The sequence below is a fragment of the Macaca fascicularis genome, chromosome 11, assembly GCF_037993035.2.
Source record: "Macaca fascicularis isolate 582-1 chromosome 11, T2T-MFA8v1.1".
NCBI lineage: Eukaryota > Metazoa > Chordata > Mammalia > Primates > Cercopithecidae > Macaca > Macaca fascicularis.
In genome coordinates this window covers 57,804,839-57,825,453 of record NC_088385.1, presented here as the reverse complement: position 1 = coordinate 57,825,453, position 20,615 = coordinate 57,804,839, and the positions used below count along the sequence as shown (strand labels likewise).

The 20,615-nt window shown below is 42.5% G+C and overlaps 1 protein-coding gene across 1 annotated transcript; it reads right to left on the bottom strand.

Annotated features, from left to right (window-relative positions):
• Positions 1–2,477: 2,477 nt before the first annotated feature.
• On the bottom strand, positions 2,478–19,563 carry HIGD1C (HIG1 hypoxia inducible domain family member 1C). The gene is made up of 3 exons (XM_045365242.3): positions 19,284–19,563; positions 12,618–12,752; positions 2,478–2,669 (listed from the first exon to the last, which is right to left on the bottom strand). The coding sequence occupies exons 1-3, from the start codon at positions 19,423–19,425 to the stop codon at positions 2,605–2,607; spliced, it is 342 nt and encodes a 113-aa protein (XP_045221177.2). The 5' UTR covers positions 19,426–19,563; the 3' UTR covers positions 2,478–2,604.
• Between the last annotated feature and the right edge of the window lie 1,052 nt (positions 19,564–20,615).

The following is a 20,615-nucleotide window of genomic DNA, read 5'->3' as shown; positions in this document are numbered from 1 at the left end:
GTGGTTGGTTAAGTACTTATGGAATTTCTATAGCTCTTTTCCAGTCCTTAACTGTATGTTACTAGGAACAGAGAATACAGGTTTACAAGTGTACCCTTCAGGTCACACAACTCCTGTAATCAGAAAATGTCATAGCAAACTGAATCATGTCAAAGCCAGTAGAGGAGGTTGATAACTAAGAGTGAATCTTGGGTAAGCTTTTTTCTAAGTTAAGAATATTTACTCACTCTCCAATTTGTGGTAAATAAATCTGGATTACTATAAGTGTACTTATGCAGATATTAATATATTCAATCTTAAGAATAACCTGAGTGCATTCACTTAATTCCTGCCATTCAACACTATGGAGTCAATCTGTAAAAGGATGTTCTGACAATGTATACACAGAATGTCAGAAAAAGTACAATTAAGTAATTGTTACTGAGCAGTCGCTGCTACATAACTGTGTGCCAGCCTAATATAAAAGGCAGGTAGAGTGTATCCAGGCATATGAAGTAGTTTCATTAGTAAGAGAGGCAGGGGTTTTAGTAGCTGATATAAACAGCCTTCTCAATTTCAGACATTACAACATGAGGCCACTAAAACTCTGCCCAGGAAGTCTTTTGCAAATTCAAGTATTGTTATGTTATCTGTTTATAGGGTCTTCATGCAGTGACCCTCCCACTTTACCCAAGCTGAAGTGGGTGAATTCACATCCTGCATGCTTCCTAACTTTTCTCCAAATGTGATTTTATATTTTAATTTAAACACAGTTTGTAGGTTCTCATGCATAGCTACTCTTAACAAATGAATACTTTGCTTTTTTTCAAGCAACAAATATATTACTTTAGCTCTCTCAGAGTAAGATTACAAAATTGTGGAACCTATTGGGTTTTGTAAGAAAAGCTAGTTTCTAATTAAACTGTTAATCTATTTTTAGTGCTAAGTACATATTGAGAAGGTAGAATATTTCTAGTAGCCTGGTTAGAAAATACTTTTCATTGCACAACCAACATGAAAGGATGAGTTATTTCTATGCCAGCTGTCCTCAGTTTTCCTGACCTTAATGGAACATATTAGATCCAGCTGCTGGAATATTTACTTTAATGGAATAAAGCAGTTGGATTCTTTCCTTGCCTATTTTCCAAAGAGGACAGTGTTGACCAAAATATATGTACTTGTTGGTAGCACTAGAAGAGCTTCATGATGGATACAGTTGACAACTTTTAAAATAATTATCTGTGCCAATGGAGAAAAATGTATATAATACACAGAACAGTAGGTTAATACCCAGAGTGCAGACATATTTTCATATATTCTTACATCTTTCTTGTCCCCAAATACTGGACTTCACCTTCTTGTCAGCGTAAACCTCCATTACAGGAAACACTGAGGAAAAGGAAGTACCCACCAGAAATCATCTTACCTTGCATATATTCTTGAATTTATTTCAGTGACTTTTTTTTTTAATCTCCTAGGCTTGAAGTCTTTGGGATTAAGGTTAAGTCAAGGCAGTTATGTCTTCAGCAAAGCCTAGTTAATTTTTTAGACCCTGAGGGCAGTTAGAGAGGAGTTCAAAGGCCACAGGTATACTTAACCTTTAACATCTGCTTTGGTTTCTTGTGTTTTCTACAGTGTCATACCACATTAGCAATAGCGCTTCTGGACTAAATCCTTTTTGCCATCTCAGGAAAAAGAAATTTGTTTGCAGTTTACCTTTGTATTCTTAGAAATACGTTAAAGTCTAAAAATGAATAAAAAATATTTAAATGTTAAACGTGTTTGTGGTAAAATGGTCAAGTTTCTGTATGAGATGTAAAATGGTGAACCAACTTTATGTAACAACGTGACCATTCTCCTCTGATGTAATTATTACCCATTCTAAAAAGGAGTTTATGAAACCGTAATTACTTTGCCCTATTTGGGGAGAATTAAGTCATGAATAGGGTGTCACATTTAACATGGATATAGAAAAGTCTGTGGCTGGGCGCAGTGGCTCACATCTGTAATCCCAGCACTTTGGGAGGCCGAGGCGGGCGAATCACCTGAGGTCAGGAGTTTGAGACCAGCCTGGCCAACATGGTGAAACCCCATCTCTACTAAAAATACAAAAATTAGCCGGGTGTGGTGGCGGGCGCCTGTAATCCCAGCTACTCGGGAGGCTGAGTCAGGAGGATCACTTGAACCTGAGAGGCGGAGGTTGAGATTACACCACTGCACTCCAGCCTGGGCAATAGAGTAAGACTCCATCTCAAAAAAAAAATAAAAGAGAAGTCTTCTGTAACCATTGTATAACTATTAATTTTTTAGATTGGTTTGGCAGATTATCATTAGTTTGACAGATTAGTGGCAGATTATGTTCTGCCACTAACTACAAAATTTTAAAAAATTAAGTCAGAAAATCATGCCCTAGGTTCTGAAAGACATCAACACAGGATATCTGAGTTGACTGTTTATGATTGTTGATCTGGAAATCAACTTCTTAAAACATTGAGACTTGAAATACAAAGGCTATGAGCATTCTGTAACACTTCTGTAGTAAAATTGGCTACATATTGAAAATTTACTCTTCATAATAAATAGTTTTCAGAAGCTTCTTGTCTTCCTTGCTTCCAGCACGTAGCTTCATTTTTTGGACTCACTGAAGAATCGAGGTCTAATGTGATCCTTATACATAGAATAGAGAACACCTAGAAAAAGAAGGATGTATATCAATTGAGTATCCATGGGAAACAAACACTGAATTTCTTCCACTTGTTGTATTTTTATGAAACTAGCCCACAATTTAAACAGAAACAAACAAAGGCCCTCCTTCCTATGAGTTTTTGGTTTGGATCATACAAGTAACTCTAGAAAAAAAACTCTAGGAGCCCTTTAAAATCAATATCAACTTAAATTTATGATGTTATTGTGCCACCAAAATATTGGTGAAATGTTAGGAAAGTGGGAAAATTTGACCAGATGTTAAGATAAAAATAGTAGTCATCTCAATTAGCAAACATTTATTCAGTCTCTACTTGTACTCAGTATCCCGAGGAAAACAAATGGTGAATGGATCGACTTCCTGCTTCTAGGGATTTATGATCTAGTGGGTGAATTGCCTGTGAGTTTAGACAGATGGTATGTATGGCTTCCACAGAGTCCTGGGGCATGCAGAAAGGGGGAAGTAGCCAGGAGGAATAGGGTAAGAAAGAGAGGAGCTGCTTTAGTGAGTTCCAAGAATGTCAGCAAATGTGCACACCCAAAAGCAAGTTAGGGAGTTACAGATTTAAACTACAACTCACATACCACCACCAGCAGCCTATACCCATCTCAGTTATGAAGGCATCAGATCTTGAAATTAGATCCCTCTTCTGAGTGTGAAACCCATATATTCATTATTGTACGTATGACATTTTGGGTTTTTTTGTTTTGAGATGGAGTCTTGCTCTTGTCACCCAGGCTGGAGTGGTACAATGGCATGATCTTAGCTCACTGCAACCTCTGCTTCCCAGGTTCAAGCGATTCTCCTGCCTCAGCCTCCCGAGTAGCTGGGATTACAGGCACCCACCACCATGCCCAGCTAATTTTTGTATTTTGAGTAGAGAGAGGGTTTTGCCATGTTGGCCAGGCCAGTCTTGAACTCCTGATCTCAGGTGGTCTGCCTGCCTTGGCCTCCCAAAGTGCTGGCATTACAGGTGTGAGCCACTGTGCCTGGCCTCACGTATGAGATTTCTACATTGCACAGGTAGGTAGTCTCTAAACTTTCCAAATTTACCTAAGTAAATATGTTGAACATGCCTCTCAAAATGTGTATTTATTTACTTATTTTATGTTTTTGAGATAGAGTCTCTCTGTCTCGCCCAGGCTGGAGTGCAGTGGGGCGATCTTGGCTCACTGCAGCCTCTGCCTCCCAGATTCAAGCAATTCTCCTGTCTCAGCCTCCCTAGTAGCTGGGATTATAGGCGCACACCACCACACCCAGCTAATTTTGTATTTTTGGTAGAGATGGGGTTTCACCATGTTGGCCCGGCTGGTCTTGAACTCCTGACCTCAGGTGATCCACCCACCTCGGCCTCCCAAATTGCTAGGATTAATAGGCGTGAGCCACCATGCCCAGCCAAACTGTGCATTTATTTATAAACAATATAAACGCAGGTGGGTGGTGGGGGCTCATGCCTGTAATCCCACCACTTTGGAAGGCCAAGGGAGGAGGATCACTTGAGGTCAGGAGTTAGAGACCAGCCTCGTCAAAATAGCGAGACCCATCTCTACAAAAAAATTAAAAAATTAGGGCGGGGCACAGTGGCTCATTCATGCCTGTAATCCCAGCACTTTGGGAGGCCAAGGCGGGTGGATCACTTGAGGTCAGGAGTTTGAGACCAGCCTGGCCAACATGGTGAAACCCCATCTCTACTAAAAATACAAAAATTAGACAGGTGTAGTGGTGGGCGCCTGTAATCCCAGCTACTCAGGAGGCTGAGTGAGGAGAATCGCTTGAACCTGGGAGGTGGATGTTGCAGTGAGCTGAGATTGCGTCATTGCACTCCAGCCTGGGCGGACAGAGTGAGACTCCATCTCAAAACAAACAAATTAGCTGGGCATGGTGGTGCATGCCTGTAGTCCCAGCTACTAGGGAAGCTGAGGTGGGAGTATCAATTGAGCCCACGAGTTTGAGGTTGCAGTGAACTGTGATCACGCCACTGCAGTCCAGCCCAGATGACCGAGCAAGACCCTGTCTTCCCCCCCAAAAAAAGAGAATTGGTGGAACTGGAGTGGAGATTACGGTAAGCTGGGAGGCAGTGAGTCTGACTCAAGTTCTCTTCTGTCTTTTTGGGTTCTAGCTCATCCTTGCAGATTCCAGTTTATCTTTCCTTCCCAACTGTTGCCTTACTGACTTCAGTCCCCAGTATTAGAAACATAAGCAACAGCTTCACATAAACTGTTTAGCCAACTCCAAAAATGTTTTAAGGTCGTATCTCTCTAATAAATCCGTTATTCTCCTCCTCCGTTCTCCTGCTCATTCTCCTCCTCCTCCCGTTCTTCCTCCTCCTCCTCCTCCTCCTCCTCCTCCTTCTTTTATGATTACTATTATTATTTGGACGATGCCTCGCTCTGTGGCCAAGGCTGGAGTGCAGTGGTGCGAGCAAGGCTCACTGCAGCCTTGACCTCCTGGGCTCAAGCCATCCTCTCATCTTAGCCTTCCGAGTAGCTGGGACCACAGGTGCATGCGACTTGCCTGGCTAACTTTTTAATTTTTTGTAGAGACAGAGTATTTGCCATGTTGCCCAGACTGGTCTCAAATTCCCGGGCTCAAGTGATTCTCCTGCCTTGGACTCCCAGAATGCTGAGATTACAGGTGTGAGCCATCACGCCCAGCCTAAATTGCTTTTTCTATATCACTACTGGTAGTTTTGCTTGTCTGAATCTTGACTGATACAGTTTGGAATTATAAGTGCTTCCAGAGGAACAGAACCAGGATGATAGCTTCTCTGAAGTGGTTCTGGGTTATCTGGAATTGGTTCTCTGATCTGTTCAGATTTAAAGGCATTAATGACCATGTTTTCAGTTATAAAGAGGATGCTAACAGTCCATGGCATGTAGTAGCAAAATAGTTTCTTAAATTATCACCCATTAGGTCAGGTGTAGTGGCTTATGCCTGTCATCCCAGCACTTTGGGAGGCTGAGGTGGGAGGATTGCTTGAGGTCAGGAGTTCAAGACCAGCTTGGGCAATGAAGTGAGACCCTCATTTCTACAAAAAATAAAGGCAGGTGGACCATTTGAGCCCAGGAATTTGAGACTTGCCTGGGCAACATAGGGAGACCCCACCTCTACAAAAAATTTAAAAATTAGCCAGACATGATGATGCTTACCTGTAGTCCCAGCTATGTGGGACTGAGGCAGGCAGGAGGATCTCTTGAGCCCAGGAGTTTGAGGCTGCAGTGAGCCGTGATCGCACCACTGCACTTCACCCTGGGTGACAAAGCAAGACCCTATTTCTCTTTTTTTTTTGGAGACTGAGTCTCTCTCTGTCACCCAAGCTGAAGTGCAGTGGTGCGATCTCGGCTCACTGCAACCTCTGCCCCCGGTTTCAAGTGATTCTGCCTCAGCTTCCCAAGTAGCTGGGATTACAGGCACGCACCACCATGCCCGGCTAATTTTTGGATTTTAAGCAGAGATGGGATTTCACCATGTTGGCCAGGCTGGTCTCGAACTCCTGACCTCAAGTGATCTACTCACCTCGGCCTCCCGAATCCTGTGAGTGGCTCATCACAGTACAAATTCAATCCCCAACCTCACAGAGTCACTTCTGTTAAAGTTAAACCATTGCTTTAGAAGTAGTGGGACACTGAAAATTGGGAAGATGTGGCAGATGTCAATGAAATGGGTCTTTGAACACTTAACATTTTAGTGAGACTCCTTTGCCAATAGAAGCAGTCCTTCTATCCTGTCTGAGAATGACCGAAACTTGGACCAAAAGGTAATCTCCACTAAATGAAATTGAAATGCCAGAACTTCCTTGGTAGAGTAATGGTTCTCAACCAGGGGCAGTTTTGTTCCCCTGGGAAATCTGGTAGTGTCTGGAGATATTTTTGGTTGTCACAACTGAGGGTGTGGAGGTGAGAGGAAATTCTACTGGCCTCTCATGGGTGGAGACTAGAGATGCTGCTAAGCATCTTGCAATGCATGGGACAATCCTCCACAACAAGAATAATCCAGCCCAAAATGTCAGTAGTGCTGAGGTTCAGAAACTGCCACAGAGGTAGGTATGTTAGGGTGAATTTATCCTGCTTCCCCACACCTTAAACTAAGGTTGTGAGAAAGACATTTGTCAGGGTAGCGCTGGCAAGAGACCTGTGGTGACTGTTCTCTGTATGCCAGAAATGACAGTGCGAACTGCTGGGCTCCCTAAATTCAATGGGGATGATGGGATCCTGAGGCTATGGGTGTCAAGTGGTAGCATTTGATTGACAAAGACAAGGAAAGCATGATTGTTGTGATGGGCAGCAAAGCCTAAGTATCATCAGAATAGTGTAAGTAAGCCACAGAGATCTTTGGCATTGGCTAACTGATTATAGTATCCCTAGAACTGAAAGTTATGGGCAGAAGCAGAAAAGCTCTAGGTTTGGTGAATAAAAGTCTAACTCAAGTCACCACAATAAAGAGCCAAGGAATTGACTCAGTTCCTAGAATTGAGACATTTTCACAGGCCCAGAAATCCCTTGGATGAAGAGGGAGCCAGATCCCCTTAAGGAAAGACCCAGTTCAACAGACAAAAATATATATACTATAAGTCTTCCTTCTATCCTTCCCCAAAGGGGACCTGTGCTCATTTACCAGGGCACCTGTTCACCAACGAAGGGAAAATAATCACATTTATGGGGGATTTTTGAATCCTAGTTCTGAATTGACACTAATCTCTACTTTGGTAGAATTAGCGTGGCCTACCAGTCAAAGTAGGGGTTTACGGAGGTCAGGTGGTTAATGGAGTTTTGCTGTGGGTCTTCTTCATAGTCAAGCCTGGTGGGTCTCTGAACCCACTATCTGTTATTCCTCAGTTCTGAAATGTGTAATTGGAATAGACATACTCATCAACTGTCAGAATTCTTACACTGGTCCCCTGACCTGCAAAGTAAGGGCTGTTATAGTAGGAAAAGCCAAGTGGAAGGAAAAATAGTAAACCAGTGGCTGGACACGGTGGCTGACATCTGTAATCCCAGCACTTTGGGAGGCTGAAGTGGGAGGATCACTTGAGCCCATGAGGTGAAGACCACCCTGGGCAATGTAGCAAGACTTCATTTCTACAAAAAAAAAATTAAAAATTAGCCAGGCATGGTGGTGCACACATGTAGTCCCAGCTACTCAAGAGACTGAGGTGGATGGATTGCTTGAACCCAGGAGTTTGGGGCTGTAGTGAGCCATGATCATGCCATTATACTCCAACTTGGGTAACAGAGCAAGACCCTGTCTCAAAAAACAAAAACAAAAAAAACCACAAACGTAAAACAAAAGCATTACTCTATTCCTAGAGGGACTGTAGAGATTAGTGCCATCATCAAGGACTTCAAAGATGCTAGAGTGGCTATGTGCAATGGATCACGCCTGTAATTCCAACACTTTGGGAGGCCAAGGCAGGAGGATTGCTTGAGGTCAGGAGTTTGAGCTTGGGCAACATAGTGAGACCCTGTCTCTACAAAAAGGTTTGGAAAAATGATACCAGAGTGGTGATTCCTAAAACATCCCCATTTAGTTTGCCTATTTGGCAGAAGACAGATGGATCTTGGAGAATGATACTATTCCTATAAACTTAATCAGGTGGTCACTCTGCTTATCCAGCTGTGGTTTTGTTGCTGGAGCAAATCAACATAACATCTTCTTTTGATATGCAGCTGTTAATCTGGTTGAGTGCTTTTTTCTGTATGTCTTTTAGTAAAGATAATCAGAAGCATTTGCTTTCACCTGGCAGGGTCCACAGTATGCTTTCACTGCCTAATCTCAGGGCTCTGTGAACTCTCCAGCCCTATGTCATAATCTAGTCTGCAGGGTCCTTGATCATTTCTTCATCATACAGGACATCACTTTAGTTCATTATATTAATTTGACCTGAATATCAAGGGGAAATTGGAATGCATTATATCTTTTAGGGCACTTCTTGGTACTCCCATGTCCTGTGATGGAAGACAATGGAAAACTAAATCCAACACAGGCAGGATGCCTAATAATCCAGGTTAGGCATGAAGGAATGAAGGTTTGGGTCACCCCACCAGTCAAATAACCATGAGTAGCCAAGGTACTTGCTGAAAGCAAAAGGGATATGAAATGTGTAGTGGATGAATATAGATATAATACTAGCTATGACCATCTGACCAGCTGCAGAAACAGACTGTGATATTTAGGAGTGTTTCTTCCTTATTTTGATATGGATGCATTTGTGTATAGATTAGCCAAGTTTTTTTTCTATTCCCCACTTCTGTTTACCTATCATCTAACATAAGAAGTGTTAATAGGATTCAACCTTATATCTCAGGATTTAAGTCACAGGATATCAAAGGAGAATGTGATTCAGCTCAAAGAGGAATCAGCATCATCCAAAGATGTGTGAAGGGATTCTGTATCCTCTTTTGGGAGAGAACTAGCATGCTTTTGGATACACAGGGGGTGGCTGATTTTGCCACTGTCTTTATTTGGAAGTTAAGGGTAATTAAAAGAGGTATATATGGATGTCAAGTTGACAAGGGCTGGACAGTGGTAGGCTTGTATCATGTCAACTGAAGTAGCCTGTAACTGCATTTTCCAGAATTCCTTTCCTTTTATTACCAGGGTTAGTGCAAAAGAGACATCCTGCATGAGATTTAGAAGGTGGAAATGATGCAGCAGTCAAATTCTTCTTGTGTCTGGAAGACACTGTTGCAGTACAGTTTTGCTCATGTGCTGGCTCACTTTATTGGCAGGGGTCAGCAATCACGAGCACAGCCACCAAGGCTCCTGCTGAATTTTCTCCTGCACCTTCCCTGACCCCTTTGCCAGCTCCAGAATGTTTTCTGTATTTCATCTCCATCAGTGAATGTGGAGGCTTGGAGATGGCTGAAAACCCACAAGGATTCCAGTCTGTCCTGTGTATTGTTCTAGCTCATCTTTGCAGGTTCTGGATTTTCCTTGCTTCTACTTTCCTTTCTTTTCTTTTCTGGTTTTTTTTTTTTTGGTTGTTTTTTTTTTTTTTTTTGAGATGGAGGCTTGCCCTTTCACCAAGGCTGGAGTGCAGTAGCGCGGTCTTGGTTCACTGCAGCCTCCACTTACCAGGTTCAAGCAGTTCTCCTGCTTCAACCTCCTAAGTAGCTGGGATTACAGGCATACACCACTACTCCTGGCTTATTTGTGTATTTTAAGTAGAGATGGGATTTCACCATGTTGACCAGGCTGGTCTTGAACTCCTGATCTGTGATCCACCTGCATCAGCCTCCCAAAGTGCTGGGATTACAGGTGTGAGCCACTGCGCCTGACCTACTTTCCTTTCTTTTCTAATTCCTTTCCCTGCTGACTTCAGGCCCAAGCTCCAGATTCATAAGCAAGAGCCTCATAATTATATAAGTTCAAATACCTGTAATAAATCCCTCATTAAACATTATTACTAGTAGTTTTGCTTTTCTCATCAAACACTGATTCGCCTACCAAGCTCTGTAGAGTTCCACTTACACGCCATGCTTCTGTGCCTTTTTTGTTTTGTTTTGTTTTGTTTTTTGAGATGGAGTCTTGCTCTGTCGCCCAGGCTGGACTGCAGTGGCCGGATCTCATCTTATTGCAAGCTCTGCCTCCCGGGTTTACACCTTTCTCCTGCCTCAGCCTCCCGAGTAGCTGGGACTACAGGCGCCCGCCACCACGCCCGGCTAGTTTTTTTTTTTTTTTTTTTCCTGTATTTTTTAGTAGAGATGGGGTTTCACCGTGTTTCACCAGGATGGTCTCGATCTCCTGACCTCGTGATCCGCCCGTCTCGGCTTCCCAAAGTGCTGGGATTACAGACATGAGCCACCGTGCCCGGCCTCTATGCCTTTTTTCTTTTTCCTCTGCCTAGAATCCTGAGGTCCTTCTCTGCTTAGTTAATTCCTCCTTATTCTTGGTTCAGTACATGGTTTACATCCTTAGAGAAGCCTCCTCTGGCCTCCCAGCCCTAGTTAAATACCACTCCCTTGTGTTTGTGCCTCCGTAGCAACCTGTCCTTTTTTTTTTTTTTTCTTTTTTTGAGACGAAGTCTTGCTCTGACACCCAGGCTGGAATGCAGTGGCATGATCTCGACTCACTGCAACCTCTGCCTCCCGGGTTCAAGTGATTCTCCTGCCTCAGCCTCCCAAGTAGCTGCAACTACAGGCGCCCACCATCACACCTGGCTAATTTTTGTATTTTTAGTAAAGATGGGATCTCACCATGTTGGCCAGGCTGGTCTCGAACTCCTGACCTCAAGTGATCTTCCTGCCTTGGCCTTCCAAAGTGTTGGGATTACAGACATAAGCCACCGCGCCTGGCTTTTTTTTAGATGGAGTTTCACTCTCGTTGCCCAGGCTGGAGTGCAATGGCATGATCTCAGCTCACTGCAAACTCCGTCTCCCAGATTCAGGCGATTCTCCTGCCTCAGCCTCCCAAGTAGCTGGGATTGCAGGCATGTGCCACCACACCCAGCTATTTGTGTGTGTGTGTGTATTTTTTTTTTTAGTAGAGACGGGGTTTCGCCATGTCGGCCAGGCTGGTATCAAACTCCTTACCTCAGGTGATCCACCCGCCTCGGCCTCCCAAAGTGGTGGGATCACGGGTGTGAGCCACCGCGCCTGGCCAGCCTGTGCTATTTCTGTTACGGCATCTATAACTTTATATTGTCTTCTTTCTTTCTTGGTCTGTCTTTCTAAGGAGACTAAACTGTTTAAGGGTAGGGACTGAGTCATATTTCTAAACGGTGTCTGGCACATAGCAGGCATTCAATAAATGTTTGCTGAATGATGAAAAGGAGGACTGTAACTTTGCAGTAAGGCTTCCTGTATTTGGAGCACATTACGGCTCACAGTAATAAGATTATTACCATATAACTTTCCTTGCAAGCCCCATGCCCATCATTCTATCATCTCCAACCTAGGCAGGATGACTCTACTCTGCACAGCATGAAGGGTACCTAAGAATATTGTGACCTGTTCTCATTAATGTAGAATAAACAAATTTAGATTACTTTGGGTCCTAAAATGGACTTCTTGTTAGAACTATCTGATTTAGCTGTGGGTATAACCTGAATTAATGAAGACAATTTTATACCTTTTCTTTGGATTTGACTGGTAGGTCTTGCTTAATTTATGGACTAATAAAAATAGATTTGCCTATTGCTGAAACTTGGAAGGAAAGAAGAAGGCAGTTGAGATTTGTGGGCTCTAAAAATGTCTTCTTCCTAGTTAATCTAATAACTACATTTGCTGTTCAGATAGGCTGGGAAATATGATCGCTGCTCTTAGCCATGAGATGGGGCTCATGGCCACAATATAGGCTGTGATCTATCTGTAACTGCTGCTCTTGAGTTATAGGATAGGAACTATTCACCACTCCCTTCACTAAAGAGAAGAACAGCCCATTGCCCTAGTTGTTGTTTTTTTTTGTTTTTTTTTTTTGTTTTGTTTTTTTTGAGAAGGAGTCTCGCTCTGTCGCCCAGGCTGGAGTGCAGTGGCCGGATCTCAGCTCACTGCAAGCTCCGCCTCCCGGGTACACGCCATTCTCCTGCCTCAGCCTCCCGAGTAGCTGGGACTACAGGCGCCCGCCACCTCGCCCGGCTAGCTTTTTGTATTTTTTAGTAGAGACGGGGTTTCACCGTGTTAGCCAGGATGGTCTCGATCTCCCGACCTCGTGATCCGCCCGTCTCGGCCTCCCAAAGTGCTGGGATTACAGGCTTGAGCCACCGCGCCCGGCCTTGCCCTCGTTGTTTACCATGAGTTTTGTCAGTTTTTGTCAGCTGCAATCGTAAAAAATTAAGCGCACAACTGGGCCACAACCTCAGCTGAGGGAAGATGAATCTTTCCTACCCCTCTCTCATTATGTCATTGTGGCCCAATATTCATCTTCTACTGTGAATGAATAAAATAAATGTACTCTCAAAGACAGCTGAACATAAGACACAAATTAAGCAGGTTACCTAGAGTCGCAGCTCCGACAACAAATCCTTGGGCAGCAACTCTCATGTGAATAAGATGAATTGACACTTTCTGATCTCTTCTGTACTTTAACTTGTAAAGACCATAGGACACCACAGACACAAAGCCTGCTATACCTGTGGATTTTAAAAGTATGGGTTATTCGGAAGGCTGGGGCAGGAGCATTGTGTGAGACCAGGAGTTTGAAAACAGCCTGGGCAACATAGCAAGACCCCATCTATACAAAAAATAAAAAATCAGCCACACATGATGATACACATCTGTAGTCCCAGCTTCTCAGGAGACTGAGGCAGGAGGATCCCTTGAGCCCAGGAGTTCAAGGCGTCAGTAAGCTATGATTGCACCACTGCACTCCAGCCTGGGTGACAGAGTGAGACCCTGTCTCTAGAAAAAAAAAAAATGTATGGGTTAAGTACACGGCAGGCAAGAATTTTCAAGTGCTTAGAGAGTTAAATGAAAGAATGTCTACAGGATAAGAACCTGGAAGATAAGCAGGAAAGACCTCAGCAAAGAACATTTTTCAAAAAACCAAGCTGGATTTGATCTACCAGACTGTAAAATGAGCCCTTAATATTCTTGGGTCCAATATTTGCAGTTTTGACTCTTCCCAGGAAAATTAGAACCACACAGTGTAATAACTTGTCTAGTCAGTTGTAATTTCCTGAGGAATGATTTCAAACTGTGCATGCTACAATGTTATTATCTGTGGCAAGTCACTTAGCCAGTAAGTGAACTAACCCAACATCTCAGTGCCCACAGCTTTTGAGTGTTTGGCTTGACTCGTCAATTTCCTGTAACCAAATGAGGAGTAAACTCAGTAGAGTGAGAAAAAATTTGTTCTTCTATATAAAGTGAAACCATAAACTTTAGTGAGAGATGAAAAGGTACGAATATATGCGCGAGAAGCATAACTCTGGCAAGAACTGTGATTCTAGAAAAGTTCAGAAGCCCATACAAATATTTCTGTATTTCCTACAAATGTCAAGGGGTGAATATACTGCTGTGACAACTAAGATTCTATGTAACTGGTGCTGAAAAAAAGAACTCATCAACTAAATAGGAAAGATTCTAGAAAAAGATTTAAAACACTGAGAACTTAATGCATGACAAAACAAAAATAGCCAGATAACAGATACTGGGCCAGGTATGGTGGCTCACGCCTGTAATCCCAGCACTTTGGGAGGTTGAGGCAGGTGGACCACTTGAGGTCAGGAGTTCAAGACCAGCCTGGCCAACACGGTGAAACCCTATCTCTACTAAAAATACAAAAAATTAGTGAGGCATGATGGTGCGTGCCTGTAATCCCAGCTACTTGGGAGGCTGAGGCAGGGGAATCACTTGAACCCGGGAGGCGGAGGTTGCAGTGAACTGAGATTGCACCACTGTACTCCATCCTGAGTGACAGAGCAAGACTTCATTTCAAAATAAAAACCAAAGCAACAATAACAAAAAACCCGGATACTGGAATAATTTAATAAATGCCATAAGTACAACTTATTGGTATAGAGAAGAACTAACTTGGATTTGTATTTCTCACTAGACCCTGAAAACAATTTTTGGATAAGTAAGAGTTAAATGCAAAACAAAATAAAAATACAACAACAAAAACTGAAGAAAATAGAATGGTGTATTTATAACATCTATAAGAGGATATGGGGCCAGGCACAGTGGCTCATGCCTGTAATCCCAGCACTTTGGGAGGCTGAGACAGGCGGATCACCTGAGGTCAGGAGTTGGAGACCAGCCTGACCAACGTGGAGAAACCCTGTCTCTACGAAAAATACAAAATTAGCCAGGCGTGGTGGCGCATGCCTGTAATCCCAGCTACTCAGGAGGCTGAGGCAGGAGAATCGCTTGAACCTGGGAGGTGGAGGTTGTGGTGAGCCGAGATTGCACCATTGCAGTCTAGCCTGCACAACAAGAGCAAAACTCTGTCTCAAGAAAAGAAAGAAAAAAGAGGATATGGTAGAGGTAATAGAATATGACAAGGACAAAATACACAGTGAGAAAACATTTGTACAGTAAAAGTGTGTGTCTTTTTTTTGTTTGTTTTTCTTTTGAGACAGAGTCTTGCTCTGTCACCTAGGCTGGAGTGCAGTGATGCGATCTCAGCTCACTGCAACTTCTGCCTCCTGGGTTCTAGTGATTCTCGTGCCTCAGCCTCCCTAGTAGCTGGGATTACAGGCGTGCACCACCACACCTGGACAACTTTTGTATTTTCAGTAGAGATGATGTCTCGCTATGTTGGTCAGGCTGGCCTTGAACTCCTGGCCCCAAGTGATCCGCCCACCACAGCCTCCTGCAGTGCTGGGATTACAGGCATAAGCCACTGTGCCCGGCCTATTTTTTTGGGTCCTCTGTTCTTTCCCATTGATCTATACATCTGACCTTCCATCAGTACCACACTGTGTTGATTACTGTAGCGATATAGTCAGCCTTAGTATCAGCCAGAGTGATTCTTTCCACTTTGTCTTTTTTTAAAAAGGATTATTTTAGCTTTTCTAGGACTTGTGCCTTTCCATATAAGATTTAGAATAAGTTTGTCTATGTCTACCAAAACCTTGCTGGGGTTTTGACAGGAACTACATTAAGCCTATAGATAAACTTGGGGAGAATTGACGTCTTTAATAATATACTGTGCTTTCCAACTCATGAACACAGGGTCAGGCGCGGTAGCTCATGCCTGTAATGCCAGCACTTTGGTAGGGCAAGGCAGGAGTATCACTTGAGGTCAGGAGTTCGGGACCAGCCTGGCCAAAATGGTAAAACCCTGCCTCTACTACACACACACACACATACACACACACCCCTCCAATTCATGAACACAGTGGTCTCTCCATTTTTTTTTTTTTTTCTTGAAACAGAGTCTCACTCTTTTGCCCAGGCTGGAGTGCAGTGACGTGGTCTTGGCTCACTGCAACTCCCACCTCCAAGGTTCTAGCAATTCTCCTGTCTCAGCCTCTTGAGTAGCTGGGATTACAGGTGTGTGCCACCACGCCTGGATAATTTTTTATTTTTAGTAGACACGGGGTTTTGCCATGTTGGCCAGGCTGGTCTCGAACTCCTGACCTCAGGTGGTTGCCCACCTTGGCCTCTCAAAGTGCTGGGATTATAGGCGAGTGCCACCACGCCTGGTCGGCATTATGTTTTTAGTTTCAGTTTCCATATGCTTGTTGTTAGTAAATAGAAACGCAAATTTTAATCTAAATGTAAGGGTCAATTAAAAAAAGAAATGCAGGCTGGGCATGGTGGCTTATTCCTGTAATCCCAGAACTTTGGGAGGCTGAGACTGGTGGATCACTTGACGTCAGGAGTTTGAGACCAGCTTGGTCAACATGGTAAAACCCTGTCTCTACTAAAAATACAAAAATTAGCCAGGCATGGTGGTGCATGCCTACTTAGGAAGCTGAAGCACGAGAATCGCTTGAGACCAGGAGGTGGAGGTTGCAGTGAGCCAGGATTGCGCCATTGCACTCCAGCCTGGGCGGCAGAGGGAAACTGTGTCTTTAAAAAAAAAAAAAAAAAAAAAAAGCAAGTAATTTTTATGTGGATAGCATGTTTGGAATAACTATGTTGGCATATGCGTGTCTATGGGTGGGTAAGGATATATTTCTTCTTTCATGATCCATTTAATAAATGGAAATAAGAATCAGTAAATCATTACATTATAGGCTGATTCACAATAAATGAAATAAAAATGACTAATGTGCTACAGACATAAAAACAGCAAAAAAAAAAAAAAAAAAAAAAAAATTGATGATGGTAGACACATGAGGAAACAGGTAAAACCCTGAAAACTCTGTCAGTTCAGCCAAGTCCTTCTGGAAAGAACTCTGGAAATACATAACAAATGATATTAAACTGAACATGCTTCCTGCTCTGGAAATTCTACTTCTGGGAACATACTCCAAGGAAGTAACCAAAAGAAAAATCAAGAAAATGACACAAAGATGTTCAGGGTTACACTATGTTTGAGGAAAACCCAAATAACCCAAATGGCCCAAACAGAAGAAAAACTGCCATTGCTATAAAAATAAATAAGAGTAGGGAGTATTAAAACACAGAAATGTACATATGTTAGGTGAAACAAGCAAAGCCAAATAATCTGTCAACACATACTTTAAATAGATATAATGCATGCAGAGACCTTAACAGTGATTGTAAGATGATTTTGAACAATGCAAATGTGTTTATAATGATGGAAGTTGCTTAAGATAACCAATAAAAAATGTTTTATAAATTACCTGCATAGGACCCTCCATCCTGTAGCAGGGAAATACACATAGTAGATAGTGTTAAAATGACAACAGCTAAACAAATTATTCAATGATATATATCCAATTTTTTTTTTCTAAGATAGAGTCTCACTCTGTTGCCAGGCTGGAGTGCAGTGGCGCGATCTTGGCTCACTGCAGCCTTCACCTCCTGAGTTCAAGTGATTCTCCGGCTTCAGCCTTCTGAGGAGCTGGGACTACAGGCGCCCGCCACCACGCCCAGCTAATTTTTGTATTTTTAGTAGAGACAGGGTTTCACCACATTGGCCAGGCTGGTCTCAAACTCCTGATTTCAAGCGATCCACCCACCTTGGCCTACCAAAGTGTTGGGATTACAGGCATGAGCCACCGTGCCCGGCCTACCAAATTTTATCATTATTTATTTTTTAGCAAAAACTTGGCTCTCTTCCCTTAATCAAATGAAAGTTCTGTTCTTACTTAAATTGGTTTTGTTTCTTTTAGAGATTAAAGTCAGAACCTTTACTGTTTTCCATATAGTGTCTCTAGTTTGTTTGTAATTGAATTTAACTGGAAACACTTTTATCTTTCCACTTTAATCACCTAAATGTCTCTGGAAAAATAATTTAATGTACAACAGGCACAGTGGTGCGTATGTCTCTTTGTCTCTGTTCATTAATTAATCTCTGTTCATTAGAGTGATCTGTTCAAGTAGCATTGAGTTTTTGAATTTTTTTTAGTTAAAAATGCTAAGGAAGATAAATCACTATTAAATTATTTGCTTCCATTTCTTACGGGTGCTATTACAAGTCTTAAATGAAACTTCTAAACAGAATATTACTGTAAAGTAAAATTTGATTCTTTCTTGATATGTAAATAATGACAGGAAGTTGCTAGAGTCACAGTAACAATGGGAACATCTGACGTACCTATTTAGACATTTTTATGGAATTAATATTTTTGCAAACTTATGTCAGTCAGATTTAAGTAAATTATTTTAATAGTTTCCAGACAAAATGAACACAAGGAAACAGGTATGGCTGCAGTATACATCCATGGAGAAGAAAGAGAAAACTCAGACTTTAAAACATAATATTGGTGCTTAGGTTTTGTGGGTTTTTTTAAGTCCACATACACATAATACTTGTTGAAAATGTAAACATACTAAATATGTGTGAGGAAAGGATAAACAGCTAAGGGTCCAGATCACTAGGTGATATAATCATAGTATCTCTCTTTTTTATTTTTTGAGATGGAGTCTTGCTCTGAGCCCAACCTCCGCCTCCCGGGTTCAAGTGATTCTGGTGCCTCAGCCTCCTGAGTAGCTGGGGTTACAGGTGCGTGCCACAACGCCCAGCCAATCTCTTGTATTTTTAGTAGAGATGGGGTTTCACCATGTTGGCCAGGCTGGTCTTGAATTCCTGACCTCAAGTGATTCACCTGCCTCGGCCTCTCAAAGTGCTGGGATTACAGGCGTGAGCCACTGTGCCCAGCCTAATTATAGTATCACTTCTTTAGTCCAGAATTTATTTTGCCATCAAACTCAACATCTGGAGCACACCAGGAAGCCAACACAGACGGCCACTGAGCAGCCAAAATGACCACCCCAAAGTTCATGCTCACAAGTGTTCAGATAGGTCCAGGCTTTTACTCAGAGCTTTCCTCTGAATTGACTCACACTTCTTTCAAGCTTCGGTATCTAACTTCTGGTGTCACAGAACATTAAAAACATTAGATGCAGAAGTTTTTGGTTTTTTGTTTGTTTGTTTATTTGCTGTTTTTGAGAAAGGGTCTCACTATGTCACCTAGGCTGAAGTGCAGTGGTGTGATCTTGGCTCACTGCAACCTGCACCTCCTGAGCTCAAGCAATCTTCCCACCTCGGCCTCCCAAAGTGCTGGGATTACAGGTGTGAGCCACCACGCCCGGCCTGGAAGCAGAAGTTTTTAATGTGCCCAGTAGTAAGAAAGAAACAGAAAAATTTATAAACAGAAGACGTAAGAACTTTAAGTTTAGATTACTTACAAGACAAAGAGACATATGCATCTCAATAGTCCCTAATAGGCTTTAAATATAATAAACTGATGCTGCTGTTGATGGTCCTGAGTTATGGCTGAAATGTTAATATTCATTCAATCTATTCCATCTGACTGGCTAGGAACTAATACTTTTAGGTAGACTTCTAACAAAATGGATAAAATGGAATAAAATTTGATGCCTCAAATAACAGCTAACATTTACTGGGGGCTTACCATGTGCTAGGAACTATTCTGAAAGTTCAACACATGCCTAGAGGAGGTTAGCTTCAATTATCTGAAAAAATTCAATTATAAGAAACATTTCAGTCCTCAATGGCACTGGGTAAGGCATCATTGTGTTACTACAGTTTTCCGCATCCAGTCAAGGCTTGTACTTACCTACAGGGACAAAGGGGGAGTCCCTAGATTTCCTGATTAGTCGGGATAATTGGCCTTCATCCTCTTCTGCTGACCACTGGTTATCTGAAGACATTTTCTTCTCTAGTAACAATAGGATATAAATGTGGTTGCCGTGAATCATTAAAAATAATTTGTTTTTCGTCTCCCATCATACTCTTGATTATGTGTTTTTTTGTCTTCATTTGTTTGATAAGCCTATCTGCTCAACTGAAATAAACAATTGTCTTTCCTTCACACTTTTCACTACAGAATTTTTTCATTTTGCAGGGGAAGGGGATAAGAAAAAAATACATAGAGAGAGGAAATGATAATCAGATTTCATGAATACAGAGTAAAAACACACATCATAATTCTGTTATTCAGTCTCCTTTCCACTGCTCAGCATTTGAGATCACTGGGAACCTCAGGACTTCTTCCACAAGCACTGTATTTGAAGAACAGTTTCTTTTTAAAGTATCATTTTAAAGAAATATGGCAGTGCCAACATAGGCAAAAATACTTCCAGATTTACAGGTATCGGCAGAATGATCACTCCAACTCTGCAGAATGTGCAGGGCATTATAAAGTCATTCAGATACTTACCAAGTAAGTACCTACTGTGTGCCAGTTGCTATGCTAGACAACGGATTCCTTGTCTAGCCTGGCTTGTCTACATAAGATGAACGAAGAAACTTGCAAAAGCAACTATGATCACAACAGATTTAGCAGCACCTGAGTCTGTTCCCTGTGCAACTTATTGTGTTCACCCCAGAATTCAGATACAGCGGCTTCATCCTATGAATGAGGCTTCATCAGAAAACAAAAGCTTAAGAAGCGCAATACCTGTAGCGTACCCCACCACCTGCTGTCTGTCTCCTGGTGTTCCTTCAGCAAGAGGCTGTAGATCAGAACAGGTGTTTGTTGTCAGGCCAGGACACAATGATGTGCAATTTCCAACTAATTGATAATGGGAAAGCCCAGAAACACGCCCCAGGGGGCTGGCGGAGTGGTCGGCTGGTATTGGCCAAGATTTCCAGCACCCTGCCAGAAACTCACCAGTAGCAGCCTGGGCCACAAACTAGGCTTTCGAAGCCAACATTAAGAAAAACACTAAGGCTTTGGAAGAAGATGCATTTGCTAAAGTCTGCCTTCACGAGGGAGCTCCTGACTTCTCTCTGTGACTGAGTCTTAGTACCTGACTCCTGGGCCCAAAATTGAGGGGAGAGAGGGCACAGGGTCACAACACTGGGCTTGGAGGGGAAGGGGAGAAGATAGCCATCAGAGGCCAGGATTCTTGCCATCCTTCAGAAACATGCCCTAGGCAGAGGAGGT

What these genes read in the sequence shown, in the direction of transcription:
- HIGD1C (XM_045365242.3), bottom strand. Translation starts at nt 19,425, where the DNA reads ATGATTCACGGCAACCACATTTATATCCTATTGTTACTAGAGAAGAAA. An exon ending in CTCCCCCTTTGTCCCTGTAG is followed by an intron (nt 12,753 to 19,283) that starts GTAAGTACAAGC and finishes TAAAATCCACAG; the next exon opens with GTATAGCAGGCTTTGTGTCT. An exon ending in TGTCGGAGCTGCGACTCTAG is followed by an intron (nt 2,670 to 12,617) that starts GTAACCTGCTTA and finishes TTCTTTTTCTAG; the next exon opens with GTGTTCTCTATTCTATGTAT.